Here is a 26,463-nt window from a genome sequence, read left to right on the forward strand (position 1 = left end):
TTATACTTTTCAGCTGAAAGAATTATTACCTTATGTTGGACATGAACACTATCTGATGTAATAATAGTTAACTCATTTCACCACATTCCTACAAGCCTGTGATAAACCAAGTGGTCTACACAGCTTTGTTTTTTTTAAAATACCTACATAGGTGTATAGTTTTGTATTTGTATATGCACATAAATGCAGTCATCTTGAAAAGAAACACTTTGTTAGAGTTTAAGATTAAGCCACTTGACTTTTAAAGTAGCAAGTCAGTTTTGACAAGGGTAAGCATCAGTACTATATGCTTAAAAACATACTACCACTCACAGTGATTTATCTCTTTACTTCAGGCATAATATAACCAAATTCCTTACATTTAAACTAAACTTACACATAGCTAAAAGCAAGCCTAAGGGGTATACACCAGATGGTAGAAGGGCATAAACATTTAGATAACCAGTCAGCTACTTTGCTGTATAATTACAGCCTTACAGTGCTAACCAGAAAACAAAACCAAAAGCTCTACCTCTGAATACCAAGAATGTTCTTTAAGAATCAGAGACCATAATCCAGAGCGTGTAAGCAATAATTTTAATGACAGCAGGACTGGGTTCATAAATAGAAGAAAAGCATGTGGTCAAAGGATTTTAAAGAACCTTGCTTTGTTTTAATCATTATGTAAACATATCAATGTGCATGGGCTATCCCTTTTGAGATGTGTATTCTACAAGTATTCATGGCAAAATAAGAGATTTCAAGCTGGTTTTATGTTTAACACTCAAATAAGTTAGAGCTAAAATAATAATTCCCCCCCCCATGCCAAAACTCTTTCTTCTGCTGACATTACAAGTTAGCCTGAAGAACAGTAACAAAAACCCTACAGCCTATATACTTTGTCCTAACATCCAGCACAAACAGCTGTATGAAATTAAATCCTAACCTGTGTTGGCCACTTCGAAAACTGTTGCTAGCTTACTCAGACTTATAATGCCCAAAGTAATTTTCATATGCTGTAGCTCTGAGCACTTCCTTTTCCAGTCTATTTTCACCACCAAAACATGGTATTCCTAGTATGGTTTATTATTAACCAGCATATAAAAGAAACACTTATAACCATTTCTTGCAAGAAAATAAAAACAAAGCCCTTTCTCATAAGTTTTTCATTATGCAGCTGGAAAGCACATAGAAGAGAGAGAGAAAAAACTTTCCCATTCCTTTCAGTCAGAATTTAAAAAAGTTTTTTATTCAGTAGTCTTTAGTGTTTCAACATGTGATTACATTAGAATATTTAATTATATTTAATAAAATCAGTAAGTATCAAGTATTAGACATCTTAAACAGCAGCTACAGCTCATATGCTGGAGTTACTTCAGAAAGACTTCCCTACTGCCCCCAGTAGTACTGAAACAGATAAACCCACACAGATGAGCTTAGGCCCCCCTTATTAGGAAAAAAAAATGTTTATTTTTTTAAAAAAACAAATGATTCAAATATTGTGAATTCCCATTTCTTGCAGTATATTATCAGAAAATTAAGTCTACAGATAGATAATAGTCAACACCTGAGGAGCCAAAAGTTTCTTCCTTTTTACTTAATTAACATTAACACTGGTTGCTCAGATAGCATAATGCAGTCACTCCCACAAGCGACACCAAAAGTGTAAACTATCATGTATAGTTTTTCCTTCTTGTAGAAAGGTTAAGAAAGGTTGTGCATAATTCAGCCCTGTGCAGGTGATACTTTTTCTTAAAAAAGGGCATTCAGCAATATAGTAGAAGAAAAATTGTATGTTCTGTTTACTGTAGTTCAAATAACAACCACTGTGGCTGTCATTTTTTCAAAAGCTTTTAACCAACTAATGTATCCAAATCCCACAAAAACTACCTGAGAAGTAGGCACCTACCTTCCTCTAAAATTCTCACTGTCTCATTTCATTTGAAATCCTGGAGAAGATTTATTGATGTTTAATAGTTTCCAAAGTTGGACATTTTGTATGAACCAGTGCTTACAAGTTAGCAAACTGGACATCCAAATGTTCACTTACTTATGTAACCATGTTTCCATACAAAGTGCATGCAGCTCAACTAATCTTGTAGTTACAAGAGTTAATAATCCAGATTCATAGAATCAAGATATCATTTTTTTTACTTCTTTCTGAAAAGGATGTACTTAACTTGTGACCTTCACAGCTGCATTCAGTACACAAATGTGTCATTTAGACTGTACACACTTCAAATGTGCTACTGAACTGATTCAACTTGTTCACACTCCTTCCTCTCCTGCTAGGAAAGCAGGATGCAAAAGCTGTACTGACACAGATGTAACAGGGCATATTAGGGTATGACCAAGCTACGTGTTCTGTCAACATATAAGTACGACTGTAATTCTTAGCATACAGCTAACAAGGTCAGTGTTTAGGCACTCCTCATTAAAAAGTAGTAATAAGTTAAATATTTTTTCTGGGGGGTTTTGCTGATTTTTTTTTCTTTTTTTACATATTTAACAATGCTATTCTTGCATCCTTTCATACCTGACAGAAAATGCAATAAGTCTTTTGTATACTATCTCCAAAACTAAGAGAGAGAGTACGACTATACCACATATTAAGCTAAATGCCCAACGTGGTCCCAGGTGAGTGTATATCTGGCTCACAAACACAGGCCCAAGTATCCGTGCTCCACTTCCAGAGGCCGTTAACCATCCCATATAGACACCCTACAGAAGATCAAAAGCTGGTATTAATGATACAGGAATAATTTGGCTAGCTAATAATTTCTACAACTCATCCTAATTAGAAAATTTAGAAATGTTTAAGCAATTTCTTATTTTTTTAAACTCCTGTTAAGATATGGAGTAGTTAGTTTCAAAGAGTACTGCTTGGCTTCTTTAAGCATTAGTTTGAATTGTACCATACAAAACATGCTACTCACAGATTAAGGTTCCACTGTGCTATACACTCTACAGCTTTCTAGTAAAGGGCATTCTGGCTCAAAGTATTTTGTCTTTTACAGCAAAATATAACAGATGGGAAAAAGGGTGAGTGGAGGAAAAGGAAGCAATTTTTTCTGTCAAGCAGTATTATTTGCTCAATATGTGTTTCACTACTGTAAAACGTCAATTGGGGTATCATAACAGAAATAAAAGCTTCCCAGTTCCTACCTAAATTTAATTTGAATTAGCTTAAATAGATAGTTGCCTTCGTTTGTTTTCTTCATATAGTACTGCTATTAAGGACAGCATTCTTCTGTCCTGATATTCCTAATATATAATCAGTAGTTACAAAAATGACTGTCAAAACTCTCATAAAAACCTCGCAAGCTTTGGGCTTAGTTGTTCTGAAATTTTCATGCTATAAGATTTGCCATAAAGAGTAATATAATCCTTGTTTTCTGATTTATCTAGGAACTTGCCCTGGACTTAAAAGCAGGTTAGAATTCCTGGAAGCTTCTGCATGATTGAAACATACTATTGTTTTGCTAATGACAAAAGCTATTTTAGCCAAATCACTCAGCCTAATAAGAGGCTGCAAGTCTTGGAGAGCAAATGAAAAACCACTTAGGCTTCACACTTACCTGAGGCCTTGGGCCTAGAATTTTTGAGTATAATGTATAGGACATCACATTACAAACTGGATAGCCCAATCCTATTAGTATGTCGGAGGTGATATACTGGGCCAGATAGATCATGGGGGTATTCAGGCACCAGGACTGCGAGACAGGGCAGCCTGTGGGTTCTGCTGTGTGATTGGATGGAAGCTGCATTGCTTGCAGACTCCAGAAAGGCATTAACATTTCACTGAAAGTTGTCCTGGGAATGGAATTATTCTTTATTTCTGTAACAGCAAGTAACGCACACCATTAAAAAATACAACAAAAACCTTTTGATAAAACATTAAGACTACAGTTTAGTATGAGCTGAATTATACCTTGCCATTGGATATTTGGTAGTTTTTTCCCCCAGGGCAGTAAAATAAAGAATCCAACCAAGACAATCAGTAAGCCTCCATGGAGTATAGCACGTTCACTAGTCCTATCAAACAGTGAAATTGTAATTAAATATATCATTTACACCCATGATCATGTAGATTTTTAGTATTTAAAAAAATGCTATGCACAAAACAAAATACTTCATACTATATTCATGTCATTAAACTATAATAAAACTGTTGAAGTGTGACAAGTAAAATTTGTGAAGATGCTATCTACACTGTAGCCTATTAGTTTGTGGAAAAGATGCCTGATCAAAACACCTGCAACAAAAATAGCTTCTAGTGTCAACACAGTAAAAGCAGCAAAAATCACACTAACTTAAACTTGTTTTTCTTGGGACGCAAGGGTAAAACATGGATGAGGGAGAGGGTTATGCCACACGGATAAAGAACAACTGACATTGTTGTCATAGTATACCCAAACTCCTTGACTAGTAAAAGACTTACATAATGTAGATTTGCCCTTGTTATAAATGTTTTTCAGACCTAGCCAATATAAGTAACAAAATCTGATAAACTCCAAAAAACTTACTTTTTAGAAAGTGTTTTAACCACCATGAAAACAATAACTGATTCGACACCAACTACACCAAGGATTATTCCATTATATAAAACGGCTTCTCTCCTCGTCCAGGAATACATATCCATTGTCAATGGAGTAGCTATACTAAATTGACAAAACAAAATGACATTCATTAAAAAAAGCTACTTCTGTACAGCAGCTTCCACACAAATTTATTGTCCCAAACATCAAACACACTGGTATAGGAGCCTTCTCTCCTGAAAGGGACAATAAGACAACACAAGCTAGCTATAAACTAATTCTGTCATGCATGATTTATTAAAAACAAGCCCACTAGACTAACTTTACAACTGCATTATGACAGCCATACTCTGAAACATTGTTAATATATTTCAGATAGTTTATGAGAAAATGATGGAGTAAGGGCAAAGCAAGAGTAATGGAAAGGAAAAAAATCAGGTCCTGTCCTGTGAGTGTAAAAATAATACACATTTAATGCTGTTCAAGCTTTAGCAACCTACCAGCAGTTACTAGGAATGGAATTTTCTAAAAATAATGCAAAGAAGACAAAGAAGTGCCGTTATAAGAAATTTTAGCTAGGTTGCAGCTCAAAATCTTAGAAAATAGATTTTGTATCTTCAAAGTGTTTTATAAATTCTAAAAATGAACTTCAGTCTGATGTAACAGTATTATATTTCACTTATTTTCTTAAATCTACAAAATTTTAAGATGAATAACCTACCTCTTCATGTTAAAAAACAATCATGTAAAATAGTATATTTAAGAATACAATGCATTAACTGTATCAAGCAATTGTTTTATCCATTACTGAAATAAGAGCTCCACTGCAGTTTTTGGAGCTAGTCTGAATCACACTAAGAAATTACACAAAATTATAATAGGTAGTAAAGAACAAGATACTCGACTGATGATACAATTTTCTCTGAAGATACTAGGTAGCCAAATTAAGCTACCTCAACTGAGCATTAGGGTTTTTTTAAATAGTTAAGAAGTTCACAATATGGTTTTGCATCCATTCAGAAGCTCTAAAACATTTACATTAACGTTCCATTTACCACAAACTGAATGTTATATATTTTTAGTTATTACTGAACATTAATTCTTTATTCTTTATCAGGATACATCATTTTAACTGCATATAGTTTTGGACTTACAAACACTTCAATCTATGAGGAGTATAATTAAGATAATGAGTGCAACAGAAAAGCTTTTACATGTGCACAGTTTAGCTAAACCTCAAAGCACTGTGAGAGAAAAAAAGAGAAACTTACGTTTCAAAGACAGCAAAAACAAACAAGATGACAAAAAAAAGAAAATTGAGTGCTACAACAGCAACCTGGTCAATGTTTCCTTCTGCATCCTGATCCAGAACACCACTTTCTGCAATGAAACAAAAGAATCATCTAATCTACAAATTAAGCTATCTTACAATACCACAAGTTATGAACAGTAATGATTTCTTTACTTTGTGTAGTGCAGAGTTTGGTGCATGCTTAGGCAGTTGTATTTTGACAGTCTAACTAAAACTTCTTTTAATCAGAAAGGAATTGTTGAAGCTCCAATTCCTCTGTATTTCCAGTTTCTAATTGCCTTAACTACGAAGAAAAATTATTTCTAACTTGATTGTACCTTCTGTTGTCCCACTGTAACGCTGGGACTGACACGTCATGTATGATAGTCAAATAAGCAAACTGCTCCAAATGTCTTTACAGTCGAAACCAAAACATTTGGTGTTTCTCTTCCGAAGCTGAAGGTGCACAAAGGTAAAACTCCATATATTACAGAGGATTTTTTGTTCCTCTAACCTAGGCATAGCAGCTTCATACATGAAGAACCCATGTGCTGAGTCCACATGCAGTCTTACGAGGAATCTATATGCAGGAAACACACCCAGGACACGGTGAGAGAGACGTTTTGGATGTTGGGAGGCAGAGGAAGCAGAGGGTAAACCTGTTCTCCATCATTTAGATTATTGTGGCCACTGCCAGTCAAGCCAGCTTAAGAAATCAGGTTAGCTGGCATTCACCTACTTGTGTAAGCCATTCATTGAATAAACCCTCTAAATTTCATGATTTTTTGATGCACCTGTCATACAAAACTTAAGTGCAGTGATTAAAAAAAATCTTTAAAAATATTATTCCTTTACAACAAATTTCAAAGCTTTTGTTAAAGATACTTTCAAATTATTCATGCTGCTCTTTTCAAACAAAGAAAATACAGCACTGAAACTGGAGACTTCCATAGGTTTTAAGAGAGGTTTAAGATTCTCTTTCATACATTTCAGAAATGCACAACATTTCAAGAAATTTGATCTATGCCTGTTATGGTACGAAAAAGGTACATATTCAAGACAAGCTATTGCACTGTACATGGCACCTACCATATTTTAGTCTCGCAGCAACTGAATTTATTTATACAGCTCAACCCTTTTTTAATAAGATGCTGCAAGTAAAAGCTCATATGTAATAACAGCGTTGCACAGAATGCTGCAGAACAAAAGAGAAATATGACTGCAGAGCAGAAGTAAGGAACAATTTTCTTGATGTCCATGTTCACTTAATCCTGTGTCTTGGAAGAGACAGGGTAAAAATCTGGAAGGATCTGTACATTTTTTTTTATTTTTTTTCCACAAGATAGCAATAACATTGACCAACATGGACGTGAAATGATTTCCAGACCAGTTATCTAGAAAGAGATGTAGCCTATTTTCCACTCTGAGTTCTCAGTCCATCAGACTTCATAATATTTTTAAATGCTTGTATGTAATAAGAAAATATGCTAAAATCATCATCACAGAGTAAATTTTCAAGGAAACACAGATACCTTCTCCTTCAAAATTGATACTTCCGCATTGCCGTCCCATGTCATCCACTCGATGCTCTCTAGAAATTTGGAAGTGTTTTCATTAATAGACATATTTATTTGATCTATTATTGGATCACGTTTCTATTAAAATATTTCTCCATGTCACTATCTTATATTCTAATTACTCCCAGCTCCTTTAAACATAATCTGTATATTCCAGATTTGACCAGAATGAACAACAGCATACTCCAGAAAGGAAATATTCTGGTGGGAGAATATTACGTATCTGTATGCAGTCTCCCCCCTCTCCTCACTGTAACCAGTGGGATAGCGCAGTACATAAAAATGCCCTCTCAAGAGCTCAGATTCTTGAAAGAAAGATACAGACACTGAGAACACTGTAGGCAAGCTAACCTTATTTCTCTTTAGAGAAAATTCATGGGCAGAACCCATCAACATCAAAAATGTATCAAGGCTAAGCTTATGATCTAATAGGTCTATCTTTTTGCTTTCATAATTTTTTCATATTCTAGCCATAACATCACTATGATTAATTTACTAGCATGATGAAAAAATCTGTATTACGGAAGGCAGGAACTCTGAAAAGTAAATTAGAAAAATAAAAGCTTATAGTCTTAGCACTTCCGATTTCAGGCTTATTACTCCTGCTTCTGAGTACCTTTATAACTGTTACAACCTAGTCACTATAACAAAGTAAAACATTTGTCTTTTTTGACTTGGCTACCTGAATATGGCAAAGATGAGAATAATATTAATAACTCCTAAGAGAGCTCCGAATAGAACTGGTGCTGTATACATGTTTAGCTGAAGATGAACTAATTCCCACGTTACTCCTTCTTCTCCAATAAGTGTAAAACAAGTCTGAAAAACTTAGAACATATTAAACATATTAAGAAAATCTTAAGAATCATTAAGAAAATATTAGAACACATACAGAATAAATATATAAAATATATAAATCTAGATGAGCAAAGTTGTTCTAATTGTTAAGTAAAATTTAAATACTACATCTGTCAAACCTTTTTTATTTTGAGAAACCTGCTCTAAATAACAGACAGATACAAATGGGATTTCAACTAGCCAGAAAACTACTTGATTACATATAACTATATTGTATACATAACAGCATGACACTTAGAGAACTGGATCTCAGTTCTGAGTGTACCAATGGTTAATTTTCTTGGCCATGTGCAGACAGCTGATTTACTCTTTTTACTCTTCCTTCTATATGGAAAAGTTTGGTCCCAGGACTGGAGTATCCCTCCTGCTAAGGGCAAGCTAGAGAGAAAAGAAGTAATTTTTTTAAAACGTAATGTTTAAATTGGTGCTGAGTAAGAGAATGTAACACCAGTCATTTGCTTCCTATTGTTAGGAAACAGACTGAAAGTCTCTAATAAATCAGGAAAGCGATTTAGCTACGCTATAGAAATCACCCAAACAATGCAGATCGCTTGTTGGTGTAGACTCTTTAATGCTTCTTCAGAGCTGAGTGATAATCAATTAGAGAAAAAATTTACATCACTAAACAATCTTCTTACTGTATCACTACACACAGAACACTGTAGTGCTGCTAGTCGGGTAATCTTTATCTCCAGCTACAGGAGACTGTGATCCAGCAGAGGCTGCTTAGGAAAACATTGCTGGTCTAACCCAAGCCAAGTCTTACTCATATTCCCCATGAAAGGCACAGGACATCTCACGAGCCACAGTTACCCCTCACCCAACAAACACCCCTTGAGCTCTTCCTTCCTTTAGCTCTCTGTAATACCTGTTAGTGTCTTAAAATTCTTGCCAATATGAAGATTTTGTGACAGAAACTACAAGATCAGAAAGATCTGCTGGATGTTGGATTTTCTACAACTAATAGCCAAGTGAAATTTAGTCATTTCTGCAGGGTGGTAATGCTTGCCTGAACACAGTAATGTCAAATTCTCTTCTCCAAAAATAAAGTGCAATTGGTCATAGACTGTTTAGTGGGTACTGGTGTAACAGAGCATCCTGGAAACTGTTTCTCCGCAGTTGTCTCATTTAACAACGAAAACAGTAATCCAAACCGACTAGTTTGGAATTACAATTAGAGTTTCTTTGGAATAGAATATTTTATTTATATTGACATACACAGATACATGAATGTATGCTTGAACACCCCGTCCCCATACTGCTGCTTAGAATTCCTAGTTCCAATGTCTGATTTCCTGCTAAAGAGGGTTAGTTAAAAACCCATTTTGGAGAAGTGAGGAAATAAGATCTGTTCTACCTGGTCCTAATATGAAGCCAGCTGCTTGGCAAGCACTGGTATTGGCCATAGCACTTGTTCTTTCTGTAAGAGAAGTGGCACCTGCAATATACGATCGAACCACAGCTACGTTTCCTTGAAAACCAAAAACAAGAAAATGTTCATATAGATACGAAGTTACATTTCTTAAATTCATCACTCATCTTTATTTCAGTTATTGTTTTTTTGTTATTTCCCAAGAAAACATAACCCAGCACTCCCTCTAGTATTCATATGCAACTGCATAATTACACAAGATTATAAACTAGCATTGGCTAACTCTTTGCTTTGTTAATTCATAAGTTATCATGCACAAGATATTTTAGTACCAGATTAACCATTAAATCCATGTTAGTCATCTTACACAAAACACAGAGTTTAATAATTTTCAGAAATGTAAACTCTGCTGTGGTTACCTGCTCCAAATCCCACAAGAGCACGTGCAGTCAGCATGTAGTATTTGTTGTGTGAATGAGGTACATGGACATAGGCATAAAGACAATTAGCAGCTACTGAAATAACCGTTGAAACAAGAAGAGGTTCTCTCCTTGGCCTGTAATTGGACCATAAACCAAACAGGGGAGAGGCGACCATTTGGCCAATACTATATGAAGCTATAATCCAGCCCAAGAAACTCGCATCTGCTGTTGGATCAATCTGCAGAAACAAATTAATTCTGTGAATATTGTATTATGGTTTTTTATAATATCAACAAAACCATTTTAGAAACAGCACGCAAAATGCCTAAGGCTCTGAATTGTATTTTTGAGGGCATGTGGCACCACACAACGCAGTGTCAAACCTAAGCTACCTCTAGGCAAGTTAGCGTGTCTGTACAGGTCTCAGAAGCAGTTGCTCCTCCTAATGCGGGCCAATAAACCTCGGCAATTGTCTCAGGCAATGCACCAAACTGATAAAACTACTTTGTTTCTGAGTCTGGAAACGGTTAATTTGCAGCAAATTCAAGTATTTCTAATACAACACTGCTAAAGTTACGGACTTTTAGACATAACAGCAGCAGTACTGTAATACAGCTTACAGACCATGTGCATGCCCAAATCTGGCCTGATTTACAAGGCTGACAATGTACTTCCTTTTTTTCTCCAAGAATTCAGCCTCAATTTTAACAATGTTTCCAGTACCCTACCTAGAATATGTTCCTCTCAATCTGCATCTGGAAATGCCTTCTACAACTCCTGGAGCAGGAAAATCATAGCACAGATTAAATTAAAGTTTTAGAGATCTTTTATGCCACTTCTAACAAGAAAGCAACAAAGAAAAAATAAAAACAACTATCTGGGAACACAAGCCATGATAAATTATCATTATCCATTATGAATTTCAAGAAGGACTATGGTAAGAATCTTTGACACTTACATAGCATTATCTTCAGCTTCCTTTTCCTTTGTTTTCAAAATGCAAACAAGCCCTGTGTATTATGTTTTAATGATACAAATGCCTTCAGAAAAGTCCCAATATAACCACACACTTCCCCTTACTGTTCTCCTTCCTAAATAAAACACCAAGTTTCATACTACATACATTCTGAGTAGGAGTTTTCTGTTGTTATTAATAAAAAGCGTGTTAATATTTACAAACCTTTTGGAGATAGGGCCATACGGACATAACTACAATCGAGAAACCTGTGATGCAGGAAGAAACAGAACTGAAGTTACTCCACCTTATTTGCCACATTTATCAGTAATTCTGTTCATCGAACCAAAAAAAAACTCTTACAAAAAGAATACTGACACTCTGACCAAACTGCATGTGATTTTTCCTCTAACTCCTTTTCTAATCCTTCCAATGGAAATACACAAGCTCCCCAGAATAAAGAGAATTTCTTCATATACAGATATATTTGTATGCATCTATCAAAGAAATTTTGATTTTAATTCATCAAATTTTAAAAAATCATTCTAGAATCCTAAGATTCTCAAGATTATTTCTAGGACCACAGAAAATCAACAAAAGTCAAAATCAACAGAATTCTCACTTCAGGGGGCAGTTATACAGGGTTGAAACAGCAATTTACTCTGCAGTGAAAATGCAAAATCGCACAAGAAAATAAAAACAGCTCCAATACACATTTTGAAATAGTTACCATACATTCCTACAAAGATTCTCTCTCTTAAGAATGAAGCATTATTACTTTCTCTTTTCATTCTCTGGAAGTTCAACTTTGGATGATAAAACTGTGATCTTTGTTTTGCTTGGTTCTGAGTCATAACCTTTCTCTACGACTACATTCTCCACCAAGCTATTACAAAGCCATAAAATAAACACCTAGGTAATATGTCACTCATTTTCAAAACAGAGTATTACTTAACACATTTTATTAAATTTAACTTTCTATTTGAGTTGGTAGCCATCTCCTCTCTTCTGAACAATCAGAAAATGCACGTTTTTAAGGGTATAAAAGAACAGTAACTATATTAAAGAAGCTGAATTAGGTGAAATCTAGAAAATCCTATAATTTTCACATCAAGATAAGCCAAGCAAATACTATTGAAATCCAGCTGTGTTTACTCACCCACACTACTGAGAAACATAGTAAGATACATAATCCAGATGGACCGCCATCTACTCTTATAATGCTCTTGTGTTTCCACAACATCCCTGCTTTTGAACCGAAAGGCAAGAGAGAAAGAAATCATTATAAAGATTCTCCTTAGCTGTTCTTATCCCATAGGATACTGAAAATATTTTTCACAGATATCTCAGTACAACTGTGTATTCTCGTTCAGGACTGGACATTCATACAGCAAGGAACATATCAACTGGAAAACTGCACTTCTAGACTTACTGCAGCTTTATTTTAGAAGCAAATTACCAAACATCAGTAAGAGCTAATACAAATGCCATCATGTACCATTGTGTTCAAAGTGTAGGTTACACAAAGAAATCTTTATCTAGAGAGATCTTCCATCCTGCAGTCTCTTTGCGCAGACACTTTGGGGCACCACAGATTTCATGTTAAGGCTTTGAGAATTGTGAATTTAATCATAAAATGCTAAACCTCCTCTCACAGCACCATGACTTTAGAGCAAATAACAAAACCTGAACAACTATTGATTAAATTAAAATGTACGACCATTTTTACCAAGAGGAAATAACTACAGAAAATAAGCATGTATAACCTGTTAAAGATGCTAAGTGTTAAAAAGATTAAAATAGTAATTACAAATTTCATAAACATTGTTATTTTTCTAAAATTTGTAAGCATTTTTTGAGTCCTATTTACTTTTTCAGGAGCAAGAGTGTTTCAAGTTTCCTGATGTCTTCTGTTGTGAACTGTTCTAACTGTTCTAAACAAAATCTCTCCGAAATATGCACATCTAGTTTATACATGCCTGAACATAGTTTATATAGGCTATATATACACAAATGCACACATACAATTTTAAAACCACTATAGCTATTCCAGAGTGTAATCTGTACATTTGTTTCTTCATAAATGTTATACCATTGAAGTGTCTTGGCTGGCTGAAGCTCTAAATTTCTAAATGTTCTTCATAAATGTACTTCTTGCCCACCACACACTGAAAGAAGACACAGTCAAATTCTTTGTACACCGGCAAAACCATGCATATGCAAGTTTGGCTACTTTAAAGATTTTGCTTAAATCACACAGTAGACTTCAAGAGTAAGAATACTTCAACAAGGGCAATAGCTACCCAAACATATTCAAGGCTTTTCTTTTTTTCCTGATAGACAGAAAATATAAGTGACTAATTCCTGTGCACAAAAAAAGCATTGTATTAAAAAGCTAGATCACACCACCACAGGAGTTGATTTTTATGAGACGTGTACTATGTCCTTCGGGAACTTCACAGGCGAGTGTTTTCTCCAGAGCGACCTCAGCCCTCACAAGCGCAGCACAACCTGCCACCCACCAGCCTCCGTATCCCCAAGGCAGGGCCGAAGCAGGCTGAAGAAACCCTGCCGGTTCGAGACCCCGAAAAGACACAGCGGGTGTAAGAGATCACAAAAGCGATCAAAATTATGAAAGCACTTGGGGTAAGCAGCTCGGTCTGTTCCCCCTTCGCCGGCCTCGGAGCCTAGCAGCTCTGCTAAAACTTAGGGTGTCCTTGCGGGGTAAAGCACCCACCCACGGGGCAGAGGGAAGCCTCGCCCACGGGTGGCTCCCCGCGTGACTCAGCGGGGTGCCACACGGCGCCGCTCCCCGCGTCCCCAGCCCAGGACGACCCAGCCGCCAGCCCGCCGCCGGCGCCAGCAGAAAGGGCAGATCGCTCCCCCCTCACCGAGGAACCTCCCGGGACTCTGCCGCCGAGCGGGGAGAGCTGCGCGGCCGCCGTGGTTTTCCCGAGCTGCAGCCGCCGCTCCTCCGGAGCAGGGCGAGATGCGAAGCGCCTGTTGCCGCAGCCCCCCGCCGCCGCCCGCCCCGTGGGGCCGCGCAAGGAGCTGCCTCACGGCCTCGGAGCAGCGGACAGCGCCACAGCCAGGCCCTACCTGCTGTCCTCCTCCTCTCCGGCACTCAGCAAAGGCTCCTGCCCTTCAGCAGCCGCCGCCGGGCCGGAGAGCGCGGCGGCCATACCGAGCACCGACCGCTTCTAAACCGGGTAGCGTCGGGACCCACCTCCAGCCCCTCCCGCCGGCAGCCGCCGCGCCCACGGCCGCCCTTTGCCCCACGCCGCCACCAGAGGGCGGCCCCCGCGCGCCTCGCCGCGGGTGGGCGCTGCCGGCCGGGCGCCAGCCCCGAGGCGGCTGTTAACCGCCGCGGAAGGGCGGCGAGCGCGAGCAGCGCTGATTGGGCGCCGGGACGGCAAGCGCGGGTCACACGCCGGGGGCGGCGGCGGCGGCGGCAGCAGCGACCTTCAGCACGTCCCCGCTGGGCGCCTGCGCGTGCCCGCCCGCGCGCGGGGCCGGCCCCGCCCCTGCCCCCCCCCCGCCCATGTGGCGCCTCAGCACCGGTAGGCGCGAGTGCCGGGCCGTTGGGTGAGTGACCTTCGCGAGGGCGCGGGGAGCCGCCCGGCGGGCAACGGTCGGTGCCTGCGCGGGTCCCGGCTAGGGGCGAGGAGGCGGCTGTGCCCTGCGGCGCCCTCGGCCCATGGTGAGGGGGGGCTGCTTGGGAGCCCTGCGCTGCCGTGGGGGGGATGGAGCCGCCGTCCCGGGGGAGCTCGGTGCGAGGCGGGCCGTCTCCGTCGCCCCTCGCGGCGTTAGCGGGCCGTTGGGCGGCTCGCGGTCCCCGTCCCGCGGCGGGTTCGCCCTCCCCTGGACCGCTGGGGTCCGGCCCGGGCCGTGCTGCCTGAGGGGGTTTCCCCGACAGCCGCTGGTGAGCGTGTGGGTGGCACCTCCTCCGTTTGGTTCGCCCTGCCCTTTGGACGGGTAAACGTTGAATTAAACTCCTGCTCTGCTGATAAAAAGAGCAAGCAGAGCAAAAATAGGTAGGTAGGGGCAAGGAACTGCTTCGTGGTAGGTCTGAAACTTGCGGCTTAGGCCCTTTTGTTTATCCGCAGGCTTCTCTGTATCCCATCACGCTGAATTCCTGGTTGGCTTGTTTATGATTTGTCGCCGTGGTCTCTTCGTGATGTTTTTATGAGTGGTGTTTCTTACATCGAAAAAAGGAAGCATGATATGACTGTAAGTGGAAGAGTGGTTCTTCAGCAGTAATATGGCAGTGGAAAATTAAGGACCCTCAGGAAGCCTTTTAAAGTAGGTATACTTAGCTTAATTATTTTGACCCCTTCATAGGAGCTGCTTGATAATTCTTGTACAGAAGTAGTAGTCTGGGCCTTTATTAAAGTCTTTACCTACTTTTCAGTGCTGTTTTTCATGTAGCTGAGGCTGTATGCAGTGGATAAAGGGGAATAGCTGACCTTGTATGTGTTGGATTTTGGACGAATTTTTGTGTCTCTTCCTATGTAATAACACTGTGCCCATGAAAGTTCTATAGCTAGCATGCAGTAGAAGTGTCCTAAAAGAAAGGAAAAAAAAATCCTCCCAGAAGAAGAACATAGTCTGTAGTTTACAACCCTAAGTTTCATTCTCTGGTCCTCTGGAAAGTAGTGTTGTGGCCATACTTCTTTTTTTAAAGTTTTGTGGGTTTTAGTAGCTCATGACTTAACATGCCTCTATATCAACTAAAATTTCTATTCACAACTTAAAATTATGTGACACTTACTGTATTAGGCAATATACTTGCTGAATATTCATAATGCAGGTAAGATTTCTTGGCCTACACAACTGTGTAACATCTCTATCAAGCGCATTATTTCCAGGTGACCTTTCTTACAGAGGTCTTGATGTGCATGATATTGAGTCATGGAGATTCAGTCACACTTAAACAATTTTGATGATTCTTTTCATGAGTTCTCTCACTGTTAAATTATGCTTCTTATTTCTACTATAAAATTATGCATCTTCAGCCTTCAAGCACTGGATTGGCCTTTTCTACTACTAAAAGTTTTTGAAATTCTCTTTCTATGGAGACATTGACAGGCAGTGATTGAATCATGTCATATGCTTTCATTGCAAAGATATACAGAATGTTTTATCTCAGTAATATTTTTGACTGTGGAAAGTATAATATACTTTTCATACTTGGAATCATTCTGGTATTTTCTGTACTCTTTCCAGTAGTGGTTTAACCTCAGACCTTATTAATTGAAATATCCTGGATTGCGGTAGAATCTTTATTCAATCAATGAAATAGAATAAGAGATGAGACAGCTTTTTCATCTCAATTGATGTTGCATTTAAATATAATGTATTTATCTAGAAGCTTGTTTTAGCATCCCTTTAGTACAGCATGGAAAGCTCACCATTCCAGCTTCTGAACTCACTGTAAAATGCAGCACCTTCGTGTTTTCTCCCATATTTGGCTTTTATTTTATAGAGCATTTATTTTTTAGTATCTGTAAGGCTGCTTTGTCATGCTTCAAAACATTCATTAACATTTCTTTCACAATTATTGGTGAGCAGTACACTCATAGAACAATAGCACTGTAAATCTGGTATTAGTACAGTTTTGATATCATAGATTTAGTCGTGTGTGTACTCACTCTGAACTGTCCTTTCCAGCCCAGAGAAGGTTCACTCTGTATTGTCATTCCTCCGTCCACCACCCTGTTCACTTCTAACACCAGAAGAGTGCTAAACCACCTCCCTGCATCCAAAAGCAGAGTGGTCTTGTGGAGGCTGGTGAACATTTCCCCCTTACACCCCAGTAAAATGCTCCAGCACATGTGAAGTCAATGAGTATCTATAGATTGGGCAAGGGAAGGGACTTCATTGATGTGATAAGTCCCATTTCCCGGGAGGGATGGATGGAAGGACCCAATGGTGTCCTCTGTTACAGCATCCGCTGCAAGACACATCTCCCATGGACAGCTTTTGCCTATTCCCTCCCCTGTACAATGAGATTAGGCTTTTGGCTTCCTTTTCACAGACTAAGGTGGACTTACCACCTCACTTGTATTTACTGTTTTGTTCCTAGTATCAGAATACTTAGTGGAACTGAGATTTTTTCTTTATAGGTATGGTATTGTGAAAGATTCAAATGCTATTTCTACAAGCAGTAATAACTATAGAAAGTTTAAGAGTAGTAGTTGCTGATGGCCCATAGCCATCAGGTTGACTAATACTATGGGGTTTTTGTTTGTTCATTTTCCCTGCTTACCTGACTGTGCTTTGCTTCTTGCTCGTGTCTGCGCTCTCTTGGTGTGGCTTGCTTTGGAATGGGTGTAACAACTCCTTGCCTCCAGCTGTTCACCACACTCTGAGGTTCACACTTCACTGTGAAGCATTGGCTGACTCATTGTAGTTTGCTGCTAGACAAGTTAAAAGTAAATTGTATTGATTCTCATTTTGCATAGTACTTCTGATGGTAGTTTTGCTGTGCTTCAGTATATTCTGGCAGTAAGGAGCACTGTTGTCCTTCTTGATTTAAAAAAAAAAAAAAAAAGGGGGGGTGGGGGGAGGTGGCCTGTTTAAAATCAATACAGCTTTTCCCAGGCAAGCTTAAGTTGGAGCCTTTAGGTAGAAAACTCTTCCAGATATAGGCAGACATTTAACATTGTGTATTTTTTTGTTATCCACAGTACAATGATAAAGGAAGAAATGACAAATGATACCAGAAAAAATTTACTAAGTATAAAGGAACGCTCATAAGAAATAAGAAGAGATTTGGTGAGGTCTTTTTTTCACTTGTTTGCAACTGAGAGGTAGCTGGAATTTTAAGAAGCAATTTTCACTGGTTGCTTTGAGTTAAGAAGCAAAAAATACATACATATTTTATAAAAAGCCTATTGTCTGTAGTCTGGCCATGGCAAAAGTTTCTTCCCTCTCTTTTGCGCCCTTTCCCACACACACTTCTTTGATACTGAGAGCCTATATCACTCTGAATTGATATATCACAGCCACAAGCACTTACTATTTTTATTATATTTATATTGTGTCACAGCGTGGTTATGTTGCATAACATTATTTGGATATTCCTTGTATGCATATTTCAATACCAGAGTAGTTTATTCTACTAGACCAAGCAGATATGGATCAGAATAATTGGATTACATGGTCAAGCACTGGAGATTCATGGAATGGCAACTAATACTTTCTACAGTGTTAGAGCAGAAGGTCCCTGCTTTGACCTTCTGGTGATTTCAAGTATTTATTTCTGTCCTATAATGATTGAACTTAAACCATTGCGGTTTTTAGAGTGCTTGTTTTAATATTCATGTAGTTTCAGTTTTCTATAATTTCTGTTGTATTAGTCATTCTAAGTACTATTTTTATTTCTCTCTATCTTGATTTTTAATGCTTTTAAATGGTAGACTTCCGTATTGGCTTTTTAAAAGTGCAGAGAGATGTATTATTAATCTGACCACAATTTTAACTCATTTGCTCCAATTAACTTTAAGAACAACCGTATTTAAAATGTAGTTCAATAAATAAACTATGGTAGCATGAATTAACTTTTATTACACCACAAAATAGTATAGTTTATTTAAGCCAGTTGGTATGGAGAGGATTGGAAATCTTCAAAATAGTTGAAGATAACTTGCTAATGAAGTTTTTGATATTAAATCTTTTGTTTCTGTATGTATAGACAGATTCTGGACTATTTTTTGGTTGGAAAATCCTATACCCTGCTGATAGAGAAACCAGATTTGAGTTCTTCTTTCTCCTTTCTCATTTGAAAAGTGCAGTAGTGGCTCCCCATTCACTTCAGTAAGTATTGCTTTGAAAATAATGAGTTTGCTTAAGATCTTGTTGATGCTTTGGCCATATTTGAGTTGAGTATATTTGCTTAAAGGGTAGTGTGATACTGTTAAGGATTTTGATGGCATGGTTTCTTCCCTGAAAGGAGTGGAAGCTTGATTTTTTTCAAAAGCTTAAGAAATGTGTTAGGAAATACTGGAAAGAAAGGGATAAAACAGTTAGGGTGGATGTGTTCTTAAGATGCCAGTGAAGACAAATTTACAAAAGTAAGCTTCCTCTGCATCAGTAAGTGAAGTTACTTCCCTCTCCCCCCACCCCGATTCTTATAAATGTATAATTATGTAATTGAACAGAATCAGTCTTCTAGACTAGATCATGCTTCCAACTTGAAGTGTGTTTTACTTCAGGCTTCCACTTTGAGGTATGTTTATAAAAGCTCATTTAGATTGAAAAACTTTTGCCATCATAGCTATATTTACATGACAGAGATCCAAACCATTGTTCATTTTATCAGTCCAGTTCAGATGTAACTAATGCTAATCCTGTTTGAACATGTGCTGTGACCTCATGTGCATCTTCAGTGAGTTTGTCATCTGTGATGTAATACCTTCCTGATTATATTAGACATCTCAAATTCCTAGTCTGAAATTCCTTTAAAAAAATAAAGCTAGCATTTATGTTTTAACGATGTCTGTATTTTGCTTTAAACTAAAGGAATTAGCTTTAACTAGTAGAGCTTTTCATTAATACAGATATTGGAATAAGGAACAACTTGGTTACAAGGAGTGAACTTGCCACTTAAAATCCTTTAACTGCCTTTTTTTTTCTTCTAGATGCAAGTTTGCTGCTAATGGGTGTAAGTAAATTGGATGTCTTATACAGAAAGCTTCTGCTCACTAAACTCTTCATCAGAGGATGGGGAAAGCCTGAAGATTTGAAAAGGTGAGTTTCTTCTTGATACAGAATAACAGCATGAGCAGTATGTTATCATTATTCAAAAAAAAAAAAAGAAACACATGCACGAAAAAAATGAAATGCCAATAGTTGTTAGTTCTTTATTTAAAAAAATGCATTAAAGTTTGTTTTGTTTAGAAAAATCATGTATTTCCATACTAAGAGAGGGAATGGATTTAAAAAAAGATCTTGAAGGGATTTGGTAAATGCATTTTGTGTTAAACAGGCACTGTTTGAAAGGGTATATGTATGTCCAGTTACATTTTTCACATATACATATAGAATAACATATTTCAAATAATCTGTCCCTGAAGTGTTGTCCGGGAACAAAACTTGCCGAACACTTGCAGAAGAATCATTCTGACTAACATTACAGAGGAGATCTTACTAGCTTTGTTTACTTACTTAATGATAACAGACTTCAGAGTATGAAACTTTTGATTCCATCTTATACTTTTAAATTTGTAAATGCATTCTTTTTAGGTGTGGTAAACTCATTCTCTTTAAATGTCTTGAAAATAAGAGAGAAGTAGCGTTACCTCTTATTTTTTAAATACCGGTATCAGCTAAGGCTTCTTCCTTTAAAAACAACAAGGAACAAAACAAAACAAATGAGATCAAAAGCTGTGTGGGAAACAGAAGAAGCAAGCTTGCTGGCCTCCTCCTCTGAAAGGAGAAAAAAATATGTTGCTGTACATATTGCCCCTAAGTGGGAGGAATATGAGCTGTTCCCCAGCAGCCTAGCTTCACCTGTATGAAGAAGGAAGGATACAGCCTCCTCCCACTAGTTAATGGGACAACTCCTAGTACCACTCCCTATTATGCACTGCATGCTGGGAACAGTGTCAGCGGGTGGTTTTTTTTGGGGGGGGGGAGAGGGGGCGGAAGGGTTGCTGTGAAAATCAATAAATGATTATATTTCTTTAAGCATTAAATGAGATTCGCTGACCTGACTGACTATCTTGCCTACATGTAATCTGGTTTCCTGCGCAAACTCTTGATGTGGTGGCTGTTGCCATCCTAATGTTTTATCCTCAACTCATAAGCAAGAGTTGAAATTCCTCAGCGTGTGCAAGATTCCCCCTCAGTAAAAAGGGGTTAATGGTAAAATAAAATCATAAAGTAAATATTATATGAGAATATCATCAATATTATTCTTTGGAGATGCCAATTTATGACTGTCCTATAGAGAAGCCTCTTCCTCCTAACTAAAGAGGAATTACATAATGTGATTTTTAGGATTTAGCGTCAAGCTAAAGCAAAATAGCTTTTTATTTAGCTCTGCCTGCACACTGCCATCTCACACCTTAACCCTACTCTTTCAAAAATAATTACTGTAGTTGCTATTTTCTGTAAGGATCAAAAGGATGCATAACAGGGCTACTTTTGTTGTGGTGGTAACCTGGATTTTCTTTTATCCCCTTTTGTTCATGTGCTGGTTTTCTTTGGTGTTCAGAAGATGGATGAACCACATGTATTATACCGTTCTTCTGCCCAGAACACTCTTGCAGAGTAGTATTGACTGAAGCTTTCCAAATAAATGTGTTAGAACTAATACCCCACAGACATTTTAATATCCCTCCCACCCCCAATCTACTCTTTACACACAAATCTTTATTAGCTGTTCAGGTAACACCTTCATGTATATTCAGAACCATAAGAACTAGCAAGCTTTTCTTAGGAATATTTAAGGTTGTAAGGGACATTTTGACATCATCTAGTTCAAATTCCTATTAGAGGCAGAGCTAATATCATAGTTAATTCAAGTCACTCCCTTCCTTGTCCATCTGAATTTTGAAGGTCTCTTGAGGATCGAGATTTCACGGTCTCCCTGGGCAACCTTTTCTAGTGCTTACTCACTGTCATTGCGAAAAGCTCTTTCATTGTATTCCAGTAGGAATTTCCTATGTTGCGACTTGTCCTCTTGGTGTATACCTCTCAGTCTTGTTTCATCTTCTCTGTAATGCTCTGCGCCCCATGTAGGTAGTGGAAGAGAACAGCTAGATTTGCTTTATGTTCCCCAAGCAATGCAAACCCAGTTCTCTCGGCCTCTCATCATGTACCGTGTGTTCCACTCCCAGCCATCTTGGTGACTCTCTTCTGGACAGTGTCTCTTAAGTACAGAGGTCCCAAAACTGGACTCAGTATTCCAAACATCATCTCACAAGAGCTGATTGCAGAAGAATAATCTCTTCCCTTGACCTGCTGCTACCCTCTTGCTAAATGCAGAGGGTATGCCATTGGTCTTTGTAGCTGTAAGGGGATGCTGCTGACTTGCATTCAGTTTGTTATCCACCAAAATCCCCATGTCCTTTTCTGCAGAGCTGTGCAGTTCCCAGCCTGTATTGTTGCATGGGGTGTTCTGTCCCAGGTGCAAGATTTTGGAGTTGTATTGTTATCATTAGCATATTGTTTGGCCCATTCTTCTAGCTTATCTGGGTCCCTCTGAATAGCAGCTCTACCCTCCAGCTATCAACCATTACCTCTGGTTTGCTGTTGTCCATGAACTGCCTGAATGCCGCTGGTAACTTGTGGCCAGCTAGACTTTGTTGCCAACTATACTTTGAGCATAGCAGTCCAGCCTCTTTTCTACCCATTCAGTTCATATCACCAATTTGGCTACAAGGAAGCATAAGCATCGGAGGTTCCTATGTTTTCATTAGGTCCTGAAAAATTGCATTAGTTTTAAAAATAAAATGTGTAAAATGTTATTTAAGAACTGTAAACTCTAGCCATGTACCTGAGCTGTTGTGTGTGTGGTGTTTGTGGGTTTTTTTTTAACTGAAAAACATTCTTATATACCTACCCTGTGGTAGCCTGATTAGTCTGTAAATACGAAGCTGGCTTCATAATCTTTTTGTGTGTGTGTGTGTTGTACATTAGCTCCTGAAATATTCAGTAAATATTAGATTGACCTGATTCAGAATTTTGACTATGCTCTCAATTTTTTAATAAAAATTGAATCTTCTGTACTGTTTCCTTTTAACAGAATATTTGAATTCAGAAAGATTATTGGAAACAGGGAAAAATGCCAGAAGCTGATTTCTAAAGATTACCCAGTGTTCATTGACAAGGTACTTAAAAGCAAGAGGTCCAGTCCAGTTTAACTCAATTTATTTTCCTAATGGTATATAAAGGTGAAATCAAGTCCTTACCAAGCTGCTTTTATAGGGTAGACAAGTTGAATTTTGATGTCATGTGAATCTGTGTTTTCATGATGTCTGATGGTATTGCAGTGTCCTTTGCTGCTGGGATTGGAAATTGAAGACTGGAGTTGGTAACTGCATTGAGATGGGGTAGTGAAATGCCTCCAACAGTATGCAGTTATCTTCTGCTGATCACCACTCTTCTAGCGAGTGGCATTAACTAACTTCAGAGGTTTTCCCAATTGCTCTGTATCATGGAAAGGACATCAGAATTTTTCTATGAGGGAAGAAGTAAAGCTCTAGTGGAAAAAGAACTCACATACTGTGAGTTCTTAGATGCTCTGATAGTGGGGAGAAAAGAGGCCCTGTGCTTCAAAGTAGAGTGTGCGGATAGAAATATTTCTCGCTGTGAAGAATTTGTAATCTAGAAAGTGTGAATAAAGGGTCAGGAAGGAAGAGCAGTTACAAAGTTAAGTAGATGTGCTAGTGATCATTTCTATAGCAAGCTAAATACTGTTGAATTTGCTGAGTTTTTTTTAATTACTGTAGCTAGAAATAGGGTGAGGCAAAAATGTGCAACGTAGTTGGAAAGGGTGGAAAAAGGAGCCATTTTAAACAATCACATTGGTTGCTAGCAAAGAATTGAATCTCATGGAAGGATTTGAAAGAATGAAGCAGTGCTGTACAGATACTATTTTAATTTTCCCCTCTAGTAGGACAGCTGTGGGGGATAGGTATATAAGATCGTAAAGGGAATGCTAACGTTCACAAGTTATTCAAAACAGTTTCTTTTTAAGATTCTTTAGAATTGGGCAAGAGTTATAGTTCTACTCCTTAATTCCTTTAAGAGATCATTTTTAAAAAGTTCGAAATGGAAATGTTTGGACTGTGTTGATACATATTTATCACTATACTTGAAATAGACCAGCCTTATATTTTTAAGTATGCTTTTATGCTATTCCTATTTTGGGAGAGCATACCAATGTTTAGCTTTTGGAGCAAGTTAAACACTGACATAAAATATACTGTTACTATCCCATTCCCTCCACAGGTTGAGGAGCAGTCAGACTGTAAAATCCTTGAGGGGCACTTCATTTCCCCTTTGGCTCATTATGTTCCAGGTATCCTGCCAGTCGAATCTCTTATAGCAAGGTAGGAGAAACCAAGTGGTGCTTCCTTTCTGAAATTGGTATTGGACAGAAATAAAAATGGTCTATAACTAGAAAACAGTTTTACTACGAGTCTAACTGATTGTAATACCTGTAAAATATTTCAGACTGCTTCTTGTGTGAACATGTTGAAATTAACTTTGACCTCAGAAGTGAAAATAGATCTTATTCATGTGATAATTTTATCTGTGTGTAAATAACATACTTTGCTAGGGGAGTTTATTCTAAAATGGAAATAGTGTTAAATGCATATTGTACCACATGGGTTTTGGTAAAGGATGATTATATTCTGAAGACAGGAAAAAAAATGAGTTGCAAAAGCTTGACAGGTTAGTGTGGTGATATGTTAATTTAATTATGACTGGAAAAGAGCTTCTGTAATTAGTAGTAATAATGTGGGAAGCTTCAAATATAATTTATAGCTGGAAGTGGATAATGTAACACTTTCTGAAATGCTTCAACTACATTAATAAAAATTAAAACTTACAATTACCTGTCCCTATTAGTAACGGTCATTTCAGATAATGCTTTGGCAGATTGTGAAGGTTTTTCTGTTTTCGAATGTAGAAACTGTATTGCACAAAGCTGTGGAATACCTTTTCTCCACCAATGAACAAGAGGCTGGAAATGGAGGGTAATATAGACAGGACAGTAGTTGTTTTACATGGAGCAGGATTATGTTTTATGTTTTACAAAATAATGTTTTTTTGGGTTTTTTTTGGTTTTTTTTTTTTTTTGAAGGAACCATTCCAGCCTTCTGTTTACATCAAATACAAAAATATTGTCTGTGTGCTTTTTTTTAAATAGCATTCTTACTGAAAGGTGCATAATCCATAATAGTCAGAAAACACCTAATTGGATTTTTGCTGGTGTGACACTAATATTGCTTTGGAGTTGAAGAATGGGCTTGGAAAGGAAGCATAATTCCTGTTGCTGTTAGGTTTGAGCTAAATTTTCATGAGTTTCCCCCACCCCACCACAAGCTTTTCTTTATACATTAAAAACTAGACATACAAGTTTGTCAGCAGAAGTTGAAACTGGCATTGTCAAATTTTATGTGTACTTACATATGTAAAACTAAAGAATGTAGTTCAAAAAAGTTCCATAACCAAAATATCTGTTCTGTTCCACATCCTTTTTCTCTTAGCGTTATTGGACTAACTAGTACCATAGTTAAAAATATGGTATACTAATTGTTTCTTTATACAGTCTTATAGCTTACATTATGTTAATCTTCCATGTTGGACAATATTGTTACAGTTTTGACATGCTCAGCAAATTTCACTTGTTATGATCGTTATGTTGTGTGAACTCTGTCCCATCCTACCCCCCCCCCTTTTTTTTTTTTAATGTAGTGTGGTTGTATGTAACAGTGCTCCATCTTGTGGGGAAGTGCTGGCAGCTCAGGAGAAGTGGTTTCTCTGCTGTAGTTAGTTTGTAAAAGACTTACAAGTAGCAGCAGAAGATATTAAGTTATTGTTGCTGAATGTATAGAGTAGTTTAATGTTATACTTTCTAATGCAAATATATTGCTTATCTTACTTTTCCATTTCAACTGCTGTGACCTCAGGAGAAAAATAACAATACTGCCTAGGAGAGCTGGTCATAAGGCTGTTCATCTGAAGTTCCATTTCTCCACTCTGCAAAATTTAAATTGTGATGATGAGGTAGTGGCCTTTTTTTGGAACGTGATCTTTCAGCTCAGCTCCTTTTCTTGTTTGGCATTTATTCTGCCCTACTTTTAGATTCATTTCTTTGTTGGATGTGTTCATGAAAAATGATATTGCTGTACCAATGGCAGTTTGCCTGCATGTGTTACGGAAACATTTTAGCCTGTTTTTTTTATTATTATTATTATTATTGGTTTCTCTGGCACAAATGTGTAAATAGATATACTTACTTTTTAATAAGTATTTGTTTTTCATAGATTTCAGTTCATAATACCCAGAAGATGGAACAGTAAACACAGACCAGTGTGCATTCATTTAGCAGGCACTGGAGATCATGTAAGTATATAAAACGTAAAATTGATTGTTATTGAGAAATTAAATACTCAGATTTTATTTTAATATATGTTTATATATCTTATGTTTAGCACTTCTGGAGGAGACGCACGTTAATGGCCCGTCCAATGATTAAAGAAGCCTGTATGGCTTCCCTACTGCTAGAAAACCCTTATTATATCCTTTTGGGGAAAAGAAAACACTTAAGCAGTTCTCAAAATTCTCTTCAGAGCATAGAAATTTTACACTGGCAAAGACTTGGTAGATCAATTTCTAACGGAGCTTGGATGGGTAGTATTAAAGAGCAAAGTATGACAATTGAGTGAAATGCTGTGAAACACAGTGTAATATGCTACTTTTACAGTAGGTATTGCTTTTCTAATTTTTTTG

The 26,463-nt window shown here is 37.9% G+C and overlaps 2 protein-coding genes across 4 annotated transcripts; one reads left to right on the top strand and one right to left on the bottom strand.

Moving 5' to 3' along the window:
- Positions 1 to 1,206: 1,206 nt before the first annotated feature.
- Positions 1,207 to 14,447, bottom strand: MFSD8 (major facilitator superfamily domain containing 8). 3 transcript variants are annotated; one of them, XM_026107559.2, is made up of 12 exons: positions 14,092 to 14,447; positions 12,152 to 12,237; positions 11,218 to 11,261; positions 10,035 to 10,275; positions 9,601 to 9,714; positions 8,068 to 8,212; positions 7,341 to 7,399; positions 5,789 to 5,897; positions 4,506 to 4,640; positions 3,911 to 4,014; positions 3,558 to 3,817; positions 1,207 to 2,700 (listed from the first exon to the last, which is right to left on the bottom strand). In XM_026107559.2, exons 1-12 carry the CDS (start codon positions 14,172 to 14,174, stop codon positions 2,494 to 2,496), a joined length of 1,587 nt encoding a protein of 528 aa, XP_025963344.1. In that variant the 5' UTR covers positions 14,175 to 14,447; the 3' UTR covers positions 1,207 to 2,493. The 3 variants fall into 3 exon arrangements, with proteins under 3 accessions (XP_025963344.1, XP_025963343.1, XP_064366776.1); XM_026107558.2 differs by having other exon boundaries at positions 12,152 to 12,240; positions 14,092 to 14,446; XM_064510706.1 differs by having other exon boundaries at positions 12,152 to 12,240; positions 14,219 to 14,443.
- Positions 14,308 to 26,070, top strand: ABHD18 (abhydrolase domain containing 18). The gene is made up of 9 exons (XM_064510709.1): positions 14,308 to 14,577; positions 15,099 to 15,294; positions 17,682 to 17,769; positions 18,689 to 18,810; positions 19,635 to 19,743; positions 22,745 to 22,829; positions 23,953 to 24,053; positions 25,641 to 25,737; positions 25,998 to 26,070. The coding sequence occupies exons 5-9, from the start codon at positions 19,652 to 19,654 to the stop codon at positions 26,031 to 26,033; spliced, it is 411 nt and encodes a 136-aa protein (XP_064366779.1). The 5' UTR covers positions 14,308 to 14,577; positions 15,099 to 15,294; positions 17,682 to 17,769; positions 18,689 to 18,810; positions 19,635 to 19,651; the 3' UTR covers positions 26,034 to 26,070.
- Positions 26,071 to 26,463: the final 393 nt, after the last annotated feature.

This window comes from Dromaius novaehollandiae, chromosome 4 (assembly GCF_036370855.1).
Source record: "Dromaius novaehollandiae isolate bDroNov1 chromosome 4, bDroNov1.hap1, whole genome shotgun sequence".
NCBI classification, from domain to species: Eukaryota; Metazoa; Chordata; class Aves; order Casuariiformes; family Dromaiidae; genus Dromaius; species Dromaius novaehollandiae.

Excerpts from the sequence above, each read along its gene's own strand:
- MFSD8 (XM_026107558.2), bottom strand. The coding sequence starts at position 14,174 with ATGGCCGCCGCGCTCTCCGGCCCGGCGGCGGCTGCTGAAGGGCAGGAG. Across the intron at positions 7,400-8,067 it reads CTCATCTTTGCCATATTCAG|AGAGCATCGAGTGGATGACA; the intron begins GTAGCCAAGTCA and ends CCAAATTTCTAG. Across the intron at positions 3,818-3,910 it reads ACCAAATATCCAATGGCAAG|AAATAAAGAATAATTCCATT; the intron begins GTATAATTCAGC and ends TTGCTGTTACAG.
- ABHD18 (XM_064510709.1), top strand. The coding sequence starts at position 19,652 with ATGGGTGTAAGTAAATTGGATGTCTTATACAGAAAGCTTCTGCTCACT. Across the intron at positions 19,744-22,744 it reads AAGCCTGAAGATTTGAAAAG|AATATTTGAATTCAGAAAGA; the intron begins GTGAGTTTCTTC and ends TCCTTTTAACAG. Across the intron at positions 25,738-25,997 it reads ATTTAAATTGTGATGATGAG|ATTTCAGTTCATAATACCCA; the intron begins GTAGTGGCCTTT and ends TGTTTTTCATAG.